Raw genomic sequence first — 13,765 nt, forward strand, 5'->3', positions numbered from 1 at the left:
GTGTGCCAGTCTAGATTCTCCCGCTCTTTAAGCCCAGGGTGTCCCTGCCTCCCACGGACAGTCCCGTGAGTTTGTTTGGCTCCTGACCATGTCTCTACCCTTCCTACCCTTTTCATTGTGGCCTCTTCTCAATGTTTAGCTGTGGCAAGTATGCCACACCCCAGCTGGAACCTCCCACCCTCATTAGTGTTGTTGCCCTGGAGTTTCTGTTTTGTTTTTTAAGATTATTTATTTCAGAGAGAGTGAGTGAGAGAGAGCACAAGTGGTGGTGGTGGAGAGGGGGGAGCAGAGGGAGAGGGAGAAGCAGACTACTGCTGAGCAGGGACTCCAGGATCATGAAATGAGCCTAAGGCAGCCACCCAACCAGCTGAGCCACCCAGATGCCCCTACCCTGGAGTTTTTAACTGTTAGACATGTTCACATTGAGTCTTTGGCAAATTGTGAATTACCCTGTTTTCCTTGCCACAGCATTGTTTCCAGTGGAGATATCTTTTCGTGTTATGATTTTTGTTACTGTCTGTCTCCAGGTTTGGGTGCAAAGTTTTGACCCTGTATCTTCACTTCTTTTACTAACCAGAAAATCATTGATTTTTAGATTTGTTCACCTTTTTAGTGAATCTTAGTTCAGTGTGGCTATTTCTGCTCTTCTTAAAGGTCCAACCAAGTCCTTAGATAAGTATTTAATTTGTAAATACTTTCCTTGTTCAGTAGTTATCTTTTCACTTTTTTGATAGTGTTCTTTGAAGCACAAAACTTTATTTTTGATGAATTACTACTTTACTTTGATTGCTTTATCTTTGATGTCATAGCTAAGAAATCGTCCTCTAATCTTTGGTTGTGCTTTTACTCCTGTGTATTTTATTTTAAGAATTTTATAGTGGTACATCTTACATTTATATCTTTGATTTATCCTGAGTTATGGTAAAAGGAAGGAATCCAGTTTCATTCTTTTCACTGTGGATTTCCAGTTGTTTTTTAGCATCATTTCCTTATTGAATTATATTGGCACCTTTGTCAAAAGAGTAACAGACATTTTATTCAGCTTTTAAATTCCTCTCTAGTGCTATGTGCTTTATATTTATATATAGTCTCAAAAAATTAGACTATAAAGAATTTGTTTATATGCCTTTCATTTTGTTAGTATTAATCCACACAGGCAAGGTCAGGATGACTAAACAAAAATCATAACTTAAAATGGAAGATCTTGGGAGCGCCTGGGTAGCGCAGTCGTTAAGCGTCTGCCTTCGGCTCAGGGCGTGTTCCCGGCGTTCCGGGATCGAGTCCCACGTCAGGCTCCTCGGCTAGGAGCCTGCTTCTTCCTCTCCCACTGCCCCTGCTTGTGTTCCCTCTCTCGCTGGCTGTCTCTCTGTCACATAAATAAATTAAAAAATCTTAAAAAAATAAAAAAATAAATAAAATAAAATGGAAGATCTTTATTTTTCTTATTGTGTACATCTATAGCTATATTTGTACTCATATGCAAACACTGTTTCAGTTTAGAATTTGTACTTTTGTTTTGGTATTTGACATTGTAAAGTAACTTCAGTAGTCCCCTAATTTGCTTTTATTTTTCTCATTATCTTTATGAATTTGTGGCAAGTGTAGAAACCTACATATTTCACTCCAGAGGAATGTCCATATGGAAAACTATTTGCTTTTTCTTTTTGAAATATGGCATAAAGTGTTGTTCTTAGGGTTATGTATGTACTTCCAGAACTTTTTTCCTAAAAAATTCCTCATTTTTTATAGTTTTACTTTATTTTATTATTTTATTATTTTTATTTATTTATTTTTTATTTGAAAGAGAGAGAGGAGTTGTCTGAGATCTGGGGAAGAAGCAGTGGAGGAGGTGGAGGGACAAACAGGCTCCTCGCCCAGCATGGAGCGTGAAGCATGGCTTGATCTCACAGCGATGAGATCATGATCTGAGCGAAATTCAAGAATTGGATACTTAACTGACTGAGCCACCCAGGTGCCCCTTTTATGTTATTTTTGTTTTATTTTTCAGTTTTCTTTAAAATTCTCTTGAGGGGCGCCTGGGTGTCTCAGTCCTTAAGTGTCTGCCTTCGGCTCAGGGTGTGATCCCGGAGTCCTGGGATCGAGCCCCACATCAGGCTCCTCCACTGGGAGCCTGCTTCTTTCTCTCTCACTCCCCCTGCTTGTGTTCTCTCTCTCGCTGGCTGTCTCTCTGTCAAATAAATAAAATCTTTAAAAAAAAAATAAATAAAATTATCTTGAAATCACTTAAAATGAAGTTCATCTACTATTTTTAGAATGTCTGGTGGTCCACATTAAAATTAGAATTGGCCCATGTTTTTTTACATAATACCTGAGTTTTTTAATACTAATTTTGTGAATGATGGAGCAGGTTAGTACCATGCCATTTGGCTTGATTTTACTTGGTTTTTTACTTAATGGGGTCATTGAAGATTGTTGAGTGTGTGTGACATGTGTCATTAAAAAAACTCCTTTTGAAATCAGTCCGTAATGCTCTTGTAGATAAAACTATTTTATTAATTGTGCAATGGAAATTGTAGCCTGTAATAGGTACTGAGAATGAGTGTTTTTGCTAATCTATAGGAAGAAAATGAGAAAAGAACACAACATAAAGAATATTCAGATACTGAATCCATATCTTCAGATTCGTAAGTAGCATTTAGTGTTCATTCAGTATTTCTGTCTAAAATTCATGGATTTAATATTCTTAAAAAAATTATTTTTAAGTTCTGGAAGGAGAAGGAAAGGACCTTTTAAAACCATAAAATTTGGAACCAACATTGACCTCTCCGATGACAAAAAGTAAGTCCTCCAGTTATGTGCAGTTTCAATCACAAGATTGGAAGTTGTCTAGTTTCATATTTTTTTCAACCCTAGTCATTGTTATTGTTGTTTTTTTATGTTACCATAGAAGTCTTAGTTAAAAACACTAGCATTCTGAAAGGATTTTTGCTAGGTTTTGCAATTGATTTTAGTTACTGAGGAATATCAAAAGAGTAAGTTTACAAATTAGAAAAGAAAAATTAGTTTTTCTTTTTTGTTTTGTTTTGTTTTTAAGATTTTATTTATTATAGAGAGAGAGTACAAGAAAGCATGAGCTGGGGGGGAGCGTCAGGGGGAGAGGGAGAAGCAGACTTCCTACTGAGCAAGGAGCCTGGGATCATGACCTGACCCGGAGTCAGAATTTTGGCCATTTAATGGACTGAACCACTCAGGTTGTGCCCCTGTTCTATTCCTAAAATTATAAATTTTTAGGATTTAAATTTTTCAGTGATCTTGATTTATTTCAGATCTTTTTTTCCTTTGAAGAGCTAACATTCTACTACTTCTAACCTTAAAAATACAATACTTAGAGATTTAAATGTGTTTCTGATTGGAACACAGTATTTTCAGAGACCTGGTAAATTCTCTTAAATATCTGCAACAAGGTGACACTTTTGATCTATTACTTCATTTCAGGTGGAAATTGCAGCTACATGAGCTGACTAAACTTCCTGCCTTCGTGCGTGTGGTATCAGCAGGAAACCTTCTAAGCCACCTTGGTCATACGGTGCTGGGCATGAATACAGTTCAGCTATACATGAAAGTCCCAGGGAGTCGAACACCAGGTTATTTTTGTAAACTAATATATCTTGTATAACTGAAGAATTAATCAAATATGAAACACACATAAAACCAGTTTCTTCGAAACATTTGAAATTAATAAAGCCAAAGCCAAATGAGTTAATTCTGTCTCATACATAAAGATATTTGTAATTATTTCTGTAATTTAGCTGAGAGTAGTTTTCTCTATGTGTCTTTTATTTTTTTTATATGTAAACATGAAAATAATCCAAAAAGTTTAGTTGGGAAGGAGGCAGTAAACCACTCAGTAAATTGCTTATCTGAGTAAGGAGATAAGCAATTTAAAAGCTTTGTCTTTATCCCATTGATTTACAGGCTCAATTGTTTGCAAAATTTTCTTCACCACAGTTACAAGTAAGAGCTATGTCATAATAATGAACTAATATTCTTACTGTAGAAAATAAAAATTTCTTTGAAGATATTAAATATATAGTACACCAGTATTAGCCTGTATTTTCTATTCTGTCCTGTTATGTTTCATTTTTATAAAAATGTAATTTAGAAATTTTCTAATGAAGGATGTAAGACTCGATGTAAAATTGAGGATATTTTGTAGGTATTCATATAGTAGAAAAAATATTTATATGGCTTTTTATTGACAGAGGTCAAAATACAAATTAATTGAGTATATACAGTTTTTCCTCCTCATGGGAGAATGAAATTTCACTTTATTGGGGTTTGAAGTTAGCATTCCCTATCAGAGTCAGCTTGCAGATGTGTATCAATGAAAGCTGTTCTGCGATGAGATCTAAGTAGTTTATCTTTAAAAATGGCTTCTCACACAAATAGGCACTGCCAAATACTGCTATCTATAAGCATGTTTTATTGAGCATATTAATTGGTTGGAAAGCATTTATCAAATTCTGTTCTTTTACTTGGTATTTTCATTCTGTGTCTCATTGCATTTCAGATTAATCCTTCACAGTTCCCATTTGGAATCTTCTCATTTGCAATGGCTTTTACAGTATGGAAAGGTTTTCTACACTGCATTGATTGAGATCTGAAACATGATGTTAGAATTTTAGTTTGAGCTTGAAAAATATATGCTGCAGATATTTGAGGGAATGGATGTATGGCTTCTTGTTCAATTTTTAAAAGCACAGAACGTGTAAAAAGCAGCTTGCTAATACTTGGGGTTCCAAAAATACTGTTTTGCAAATGACTTTACTGTTTTTAATTTTGCTTTGTAATTTTAGGTTGACTCTCTAAAGAATCATTTTGAAGACTGTAACAAAATTTTTATTATCTGTCACTGTTTAGTCACTGTAGCTGATGGTTGTTGCTCTCATGCAGAAAATGTTCAGTCTCAACCTTGATGCTCTAAAAATTACAATTTCAATATTGCCATGTAATAGGGCAGTTCAGAGTGGTCAGCTTTATTTCTGACAAAAATTCATGGAGCTAAATTCGTTAAGTCTTCAAGAGTGGTACATAATCAAGTATCTGCCAGTGAATAGCCATAGGCATTAATCATTTTACCTTTTAACAGACTTTTCTAGTATGTACTGTAAATTCTTTCCTCTCTTCACACATTTTCTCCACCATAAGTTGTAATATGTTCTAATGTATTCCTTTCTAGTAGTATTTAATTTAATGTTTTCAACTTCTTTGAAAATATTCTCACTATAGTTTGTCCTACAAAGACTACTTATAAAGACTAACCTTTCAGTCACGTAACATTTGGTCTTGATTCCTCAAGATCAGTTAGTTAAATGAATTAGCAGTTAGATGAATTCGCAAGTACTAATTAGTAAAATCTGTTTACCTGTTAAGGAACAAAAGAAACTGCTTAAAATTATTTATCTTTTTATTATAATTGACTATTGCTTTCAACAAAAGAAACTGCTTATAATTATTTATCTTTTTATTATAATTGACTATTGCTTTCAACATCTTCATTGAGTAGCTTTTCTCAAAAAAAAAAAAAAAGACTTAATAGTCTGGAACCATTTGATTTTCTCTAGATACATTGATTTTACTCACGGAAGTGAAATACAATTTAACTAACTCAACTGTCTGCTTACCACTTTCTTTCTTAGCCAGACACTGACTTTGATTTCAGTCTTAATTTTTTTTCTTCTTCTCTTCTTCCTCCTCCTTCCCTCCCTCCCTCCCTTTCTTCCTCTTTTTTAACTTTTAGAAAGAGGTTTGATGATGAGATACTGCATTTAAATTTTCTAATTTTTTTGTCCATTGTTTTTCTATAAGATAGATATATTGTAGTGAACACTTTGGTAGTTTCAATGTACGGTAATGGTTTTGTTTTGCACAGCAAGAACATCCTTGTATATTAAATACAATGCTTTCCTGTGGAATGGAGAAAATTATTTGGCACTACCTCATGAAGTTCATTTTTCTTGAATGAATATGCACTGGCTTTTTTTTTTTTTTTTAATAAAATGTTGAACTGTGGTGATACGTATATCAGTTAAAATGCTGTTGAATTATAACTGTCTTAATACAATAGTTTACCAACCAGCAGTGAGAACTAATGATAGTGTGTAAGATTTTTGTTACAGTAGCTGCTTAATTCTGATTTGTTGAATGAAAACACCGTATACAAAACATAAACCAATGGTGTATTTGTGTTCCGTGAAAGTCTTATTTACAAGAACAGATGTTTGGCCCATGGGCGGTAGTTTACCATCTTCTGATTTAAAATCTTAAAAATCTAAAATTTTCATCGAACTCAAATCATCTTTGTTTCCTTTGCATTGACGTAGATTATGTAATAGATCATAATGCAAATATTTAACAGTCTATGAGTTGTGGCAAGTAAACTATCTTTACACTATCTGTAAAGGCAGATACCGGCAGCAAATAACCATTCTTCTCTATATGTACTGATGTCTGTAGCCTGTATATCAACATCTTTTGCTTTTCTGTTTTTATTTTTATTACTGGTATCAGTTATAGTTTGATAACCAGAGTGCTTGCTTTTTTACATTTTCACTGTATATGAGCCATATGATTTATTTAAAATAGGTTGTTTCTTATTTTTAAATGAGTTAGGGTTCCCAACTTTGTTGAAATCTGAAAATCTTTTTGAAGAAATGCTGAATCAAGGTCTCCTTTGAGATACCCAGATTTTTAAATCTCCTCAGGGATTTCGATGTTGATGGAACCCATTGGTTGGAATGTTTATATTCCCACGCCATTATTGTAAATTCACTTACATAATACTTTATCACTTGTAGTGGTAAAGTTGAAAGAGACCAGGAGAGTTGTAATTAATGACAGAAGACTTTTAGATCTTGATCCTTATCATTAATACCTTTGTAATACTAAGCAAGAATTTCATATGGCAAGGGTTTTTTTCCCTTATATATATATGGTATTAGACTGATTCTATTAGGATTTATTTTGTTTTTTAAATTATCCAATTTAGATATGTTATAAAAGTAAATATTGTATGAAAAATGAAATAAAGAAAATGAAAAAATGTCTTTTTTCTTTTAAAATCTATGAGGGAAAACAAAACTTAATAGATTATGTCTCTGTCATTTGTGCCTAAAAGCGGTTAAGGTTTCTAGTATCTTCGTATAGTTCTTTATTAGTTCTTGAACAGCATCCTTTGTAATGCTTTGAAATTTCTTAGACGAAATGTTTACTATATTTTAATTTGCTCAGTATAATTCAAAAGAAACATTGATTTTAAATTGCTGATTATTTGGTAAGGATTTTGTTCCTCTACTACCATACATAGAAGTGGTGCCTTGCTGTATAACAGTTTACATTTTGACATGATCTTGAAATGTGTTCTGAAAAATTCAGATTGTTCTCAGGTCCTTTATTACAAAGTTTTGTTTTTGTTTTTTAAGTAAATCTGTCACAGTGTCCCCAGATCTCAAATTTTAAAACTCCTTTCCAGGATAATACCTACCTACTTGTGGATAGAAACATTTACAGTGTGCATCAGCATCAAATTGGGATGTTTATAAGAGCTGTAGAGGAGCTACAGGTTGTTAAATAACTAAGTTATATTTGAAAACCCTACCTCTTCAATTCTTTGATTCTCTGTAAGAATTGGGAGTACTTTATGGAGGAGGAAGTAGTAGTAATAATGACAGTAGGTAATATTTATTGCTTATTATGTGCTGTTCTGTAATTTACAAGCGTATTTCACTCTTGAAACGACCCAGTGATTTAAAGGCACATTTTCTCCCATTGAATTTACACTATAACATATACGTTTGTTTTCCCTTTTTCTTTTCAGGTCACCAAGAAAATAACAACTTCTGCTCTGTTAACATAAATATTGGTCCAGGTGATTGTGAATGGTTTGTTGTTCCTGAAGATTATTGGGGTGTTCTGAATGACTTTTGTGAAAAGTAGGTTTCTCAACAGAATTTGTTTTCACATAATTTTCAGAAGACATTTATTATAAAGGACAATGTATGATTCTAAATTTCCAATTATCCAAAAATTTTATTTTAAATGGTATTATTTGGAATCTTTTTTACTTTATGTTATGTGGAATAACACTAAATGAAAGATGAAACCAGTCCATGCAGTAACAACAGGTATGATTTCAAAGGATAGGGAGTAAAGAATTTTTTAAAATTATTTTAAAAATTGATGAGTGTGGGGGCGCCTGGGTGGCACAGCGGTTAAGCGTCTGCCTTTGGCTCAGGGCGTGATCCCGGCGTTCTGGGATCGAGCCCCACATCAGGCTCCTCCGCTATGAGCCTGCTTCTTCCTCTCCCACTCCCCCTGCTTGTGTTCCCTCTCTCGCTGGCTGTCTCTATCTCTGTCAAATAAGTAAATAAAATCTTTAAAAAAAAAAAAATTGAGTGTGAATGCACGTTCTTTTTTAAATGTGCTTTACAGAAAAGTTTGACTTAATCTGACTGATAATAAATGGGTTAAAAGTGTAAAATTAAGCATTCATATACCTTGCTAATAATTCAAGTTTGTAGATCTCTAATATGAGCCTAAAATTATCAGTGTTCAGTAGCAAGTGAATCCCCTGCTATTTTCAGAGTCGATAATGATACTGGTAAATGATATGTTTATGAAATACAAAAAATTGGATGAAATCCTAATAATAATTAACGTATGTGACTATTTTTAAATCCATACACATTTCAAATATCAATTTTGGAGGTTCTTCACTCAGTATGTATGATTTAGTAAAAAGTGTTTTATGGTAGGGGTGCCTGGGTCGCTCAGTCGTTAGGCGTCTGCCTTCGGCTCATATCATGATCCCAGGATCCTGGGATTGAGCTCCTCATTGGGGCTCCCTGCTCAGCAGGAGGCCTGCTTCTCCCTCTCCCACTCTGCCTGCTTGTTTTCCCTCTCTCGCTGTATCTTTCTCTGTCAAATAAAATCTTAAAAACAAAAAGTGTTTCATGGTAGTTTAAACAATACATAACAGTTTTCTTACTGGCAAGATATCACTTTTTATTCTCTATGTATAATTTTTCTTGTGATAAGAAAGGTCAGAGTTCTAAACATTTAAAATTTTATCAGGAAAATAATGTAATATTCTCTTTTCTGAATGTTTATTGACCAGCAAACTGGTGGCTTAAGTAGAGGATGGAGAAGGGTCTGATGGAAATCTCTTTTGTATTTAAGAACTCACTCTTTCTTCCTTCTCCCCTCCCCTTCCCTTCCCTTCCCTCCCCTTCCCTCCCCTTTCCCTTCCCTCCCCTCCCCTCCCCTCCCCTTTCCCTTCCCTCCCCTCCCCTCCCCTTTCCCTTCCCTCCCCTCCCCCTCCCCCTCCCTCCCCTGCCCTCCCCCTCGATTTTATTTATTTTAGAGAGAATGTGGGCCTACACACATGTGCACATTTGAGTTGAGGGGGTACAGAAGGAGTGGGAGAGAGAATTTTGAGCAGACTCCACAGCGAGCGTGGAGCCTGATGCAGGGCTTGATCTCATGACCCTGAGATCTTGACCTGAGCTGAAATTAAGAGTCAGATGCTTAACTGACTGAACCACCCAGGTACCCTAAGAACTATATCTTAAAGTTATAAGGAGGTATATCATAACTGTTAACATGTACAGTACAAATATTCTTACTATTCTGAGTGGGAACTATTTTCACGGTTTAACTGCTTTAAAATAATACAGGTATATTTAGGTCAAAGATAGTTGGAAAACACTGATATCTAAAAAGGTTGAGTTTTGGAGTAATACCAAGTTAGATTAATTCATCCTAAATTGAAGAAATCACATCTCAGATTTTCAGTAAATTTTATTTTGCATAGAGCAGAATATTGCTCCTAATATTTAAAACTTTTATAGTTTATTTCAGGACTATACTTAACATCTTTAAATCAGCGAACACTTTTAAACTTCAGAAAAAATGCATAACCTATTTGCCTTATATGGCTCCTCCCCCCCTTTTTAAGATTATTTATATGAGAGAGAGACAGAATGAGAGAGAGAGCATGAGGGGGATAGGGTCAGAGGGAGAAGCAGACTCCCCACTGAGCAGGGAGCCCAGTGCCAACTTGGTCCCAGGACTCCAGGATCATGACCTGAGCTGAAGGCAGTTGCTTAATCAACTGAGCCACCCACGCCCCCCCCCTTTTATGGGGTGTTTCCACTTTAATGTTGGCAGTGTGTGGGTAAAATAAGATTTATACTATGCTTGTAATTGTTTTCTTTTTTCTTTTCCCTCCTTCCCTACCCCCCAACTCTTTTCCCCTGCCCCTCATCCCTCTTTTTTTTTTTTTTTAAGATTTTATTTATTTGACAGAGATAGAGACAGCCAGCGAGAGAGGGAACACAAGCAGGGGGAGTGGGAGAGGAAGAAGCAGGCTCATAGCAGAGGAGCCTGATGTGGGGTTCAATCCCATAACGTCGGGATCACGCCCTGAGCTGAAGGCAGACGCTTAACCGCTGTGCCACCCAGGCGCCCCCCTCTTTATATTTTTCTGATAACATTGCAGAGTTCACAGAAAACACACAATTTTCAGCCCTTCATTTATCAGTATTTGCTAGACTTACCTCAAGAAAAGTCCTTTCATTTTTGGAGGAAAAAGAGAAGCAGTTTCCTTATAGACAATTACAAGACAGCCTTTATCATCTTTCTTAAGAGAAAACAGAAATAAGGCAATGCTATTTTTAGACCTTCAGAAAGGAACAATTCTATGATGTGAATTTTCTCTTAAGAAAAATAATTGAAGTACAACTGAATTCTTACAGGAAAGAATTGGTATTGTAGTTACTTTAAAATACTTCATATTGTGATGGAGGAGAATAATAAATCAGTTTAAAATAAAAATTTAGTAATTTCGTCTCTGCATTGGTATTGCTGCTGGTGGTAGTGATTCATGAGAAGGAAAAAAAGGACTTTCTATTGCTGGTAATTGAGGGGAAAGGTCCTTTTTCTTATGTGTGTCCCAGTGCTTCTGGTTGAGAAGTTAAATGGGTTCTTGTGATCCCTACTCTCAGTTTCCTTTTTAGAGATTCCTTGATGTTAAGAGGTTACTCAGAAAGAAGGAATGAATCAAAAATGGTTTTTTGAAAGAAAACTAAAAATTCATCTTTTTAGGTGTAGTTTGAATCTTTGACTTTCGTACTTCTGAAATGAATTTAAGCGTATAGTATAGATCTTCAAATTAGTCTGTATATTCACCTGCTATTAGTATTTTTGGGGATTATCCCTTAATACTTACATGCCCTTACTTTTGAAAGATGCAGTTCTTGTTACAGTGCTGTTAACTTTCAGTGAAATACATAAAGTATCTTTTAGCATTTGGAAATTGTCTCCCCATCTTTTATGAGACATTTAAAAAAACTTAATTCATTATGTTATTTACTCCTTCCCACCCATCCCCCCCCCCCCAGAAATAATTTGAATTTCCTGATGAGTTCTTGGTGGCCCAACCTTGAAGATCTTTATGAAGCAAATGTCCCTGTATATAGATTTATTCAGAGACCTGGAGATTTGGTCTGGATAAATGCAGGCACTGTGCATTGGGTTCAGGCTGTTGGCTGGTGCAACAATATTGCTTGGAATGTTGGTCCACTTACAGGTATTTTAATAATCCATTCACCCATTTTTCATTTTAGAAGATTATTTCTAGTTGGTATTATTTTATTAGAAAATAATTCAGTAAATATTGGAAAATTGTGTCTGCTTGGAAAAGTCTTGTTTGTATGGATAGTGTATTCAAATTAATAAGTGAATATCCAACAACAAATACTTGGGCAGATAACACATGTATGCTTTCGTAGTCATGGTGGATATACTTTGGATATTTTGGAGTGTCGTGTGTTGCTTTTATAAAGGAAGGCTTTTATGGGAGTAAGCAAATCAGTATACTCATTCTTGAAAATTTTTATTTCATCTGGTATATTATAGGAATAGTCAGCTTTGTTAGTTTGTATTAAAGTTTGTTTCATATATATAAGGTAAACAACCCAGCTTTATTTAGAAAATTAGAATTAAAATCAATAAAGATTTGAAAGGGTGAAATGAAACAAGATATAAAGTGAGCCTCACAATGCTAGTAAATGCTGTTTTCATGATAATTTTTTAAGTTTTTTAATTTGGGGGAGGGGTCTTGAACTCCCAACCTTGAGATCAAGAGTTACATGCTTTTGTGACTGAGCCAGCCAAGTGCCCCTACATGGATAAATATTTTTAAACTATAATTCTCATAACAGAATCTGTTCGTGTTTTCGGGTTTTTAGAATTGGTATTAGGTGGTAATAATTATCTTCATATCTTTTGTTAATTTTGGTAGCTTTATAACTTAAAAATTTTTTCCTTCTAGCCTGCCAGTATAAATTGGCAGTGGAACGGTATGAATGGAACAGACTGCAAAGTGTGAAGTCAGTAGTACCCATGGTGCATCTTTCTTGGAATATGGCACGAAATATCAAAGTCTCAGATCCCAAGCTTTTTGAAATGATTAAGTAAGTATTTCCAAATCGCTATAGTCTGTTTTTGTGGGGTGTGGTGAGTGTGATGGGAATGTTAATTAATCAGTATTTTCCCCCAAATTATGATGTCCATTAATGCCAAATGTTAAAATGGTCTAGAAGTCTTGACAAAAGAGAATTCACATGTTAAAAATATTTTTTTCTTTTCCAAATAGACAGTGATTATTATGGTACAGAGAGGAATAAAGGCATAAATGAATGTTTCCATACCATTAAATTCATAATCTGTGTTTTTTTCTCTTGCCCTTTCACCAAACTGATTTTCCAGGACTACTTTAGTTTTAATATTGAAAGTCTGCCTGTAGCAACAGAGTGAGAATGGTATTAGAAAATAAATGTCCGATAAAGAAATTAGCATTTACAATAGTGATTTAACTGAAATGGTTGAATTTTCTGGCTGTTCTATCTAAATCCTCTCCATATTAGCTTCTTAAACTAAGCTTACAAAACTAATAGATTACCAATTTGAATACATATATTGTAGTAATTTCTCATTTTTTAACCTGGTTTTCATTCCATTTATTATAGGTGTATTTGAGTAACGTTTTCAGACGCTGCCACTTAACTGTATTTCTTCAAATTGTAGTTTATATGCTTTTCTTTCCCTCTCCCCTTCACTATGTCCAGTGAACAGTAATTGTGGTCAGAGGAATGTGGGATGTTATAGATATATAACTAAGCTGCTGGAGTTTTTTTATTGTTATTTGTTAAGTATTTTCAGGGCATATATATATGTGTGTGTGTGTGTGTGTGTTTGTGTGCATATACATGCATATATAAAAACACATATACATGTATATACATATGTATACACACACACACACACACACACATAAAGAGGAGAAGAAGATTTATCATGTCTTCCAAATCTGTTAGGCCACTGTCTTTAAAATCAATGCTGGTTTATATGAACAATTTCAATTCTGTGTTGAAAATTTCTAATAAATCTGTCCAAACAAAAGCTGAGGCCATGGTAATATGCCCGTCCACTGTTTTTTATAGGGACTCATTCCATTTTTGACACATATTTGAAATTTAAATCAGAAACATCTGAAAGAGCATTTAGTCAAAACTCTTGTATTAATTCCTATTAAAAGTCTACATGTAGTGATCATTTACTGATTTCTCTATTAAGCTCATTACTTTAAGTCTATTTCTTGAAAATATTCACTGGCTTGGCCAAAATGAACTATTTCTTCCCAGTGCCTTAGATTTTTGGGGGGGTGGGGGTGGGTTAGAATTTA

General features: G+C 34.7%; 1 protein-coding gene across 9 annotated transcripts in view; it reads left to right on the forward strand.

Annotated features, from left to right (window-relative positions):
- Positions 1-13,765, forward strand: part of LOC113248376 (lysine-specific demethylase 6A-like) — a 147,690-nt gene that overhangs the window by 115,569 nt on the left and 18,356 nt on the right. For 5 of the 9 annotated variants that reach the window (XM_026489776.4, XM_026489777.4, XM_026489779.4 and 2 more), the window contains 6 exons: positions 2,581-2,645; positions 2,725-2,799; positions 3,457-3,605; positions 7,838-7,952; positions 11,421-11,608; positions 12,353-12,494. In XM_026489776.4, the coding sequence (XP_026345561.1) occupies positions 2,581-2,645; positions 2,725-2,799; positions 3,457-3,605; positions 7,838-7,952; positions 11,421-11,608; positions 12,353-12,494 (734 nt within the window). Of the gene's footprint in view, positions 1-2,580; positions 2,646-2,724; positions 2,800-3,456; positions 3,606-3,936; positions 3,976-7,837; positions 7,953-11,420; positions 11,609-12,352; positions 12,495-13,765 lie in introns of all 9 variants that reach the window. The other 4 variants (XM_048213435.2, XM_048213433.2, XM_048213434.2 and 1 more) reach the window with 1 other exon arrangement.

This window comes from Ursus arctos, chromosome Y (assembly GCF_023065955.2).
Source record: "Ursus arctos isolate Adak ecotype North America chromosome Y, UrsArc2.0, whole genome shotgun sequence".
NCBI classification, from domain to species: Eukaryota; Metazoa; Chordata; class Mammalia; order Carnivora; family Ursidae; genus Ursus; species Ursus arctos.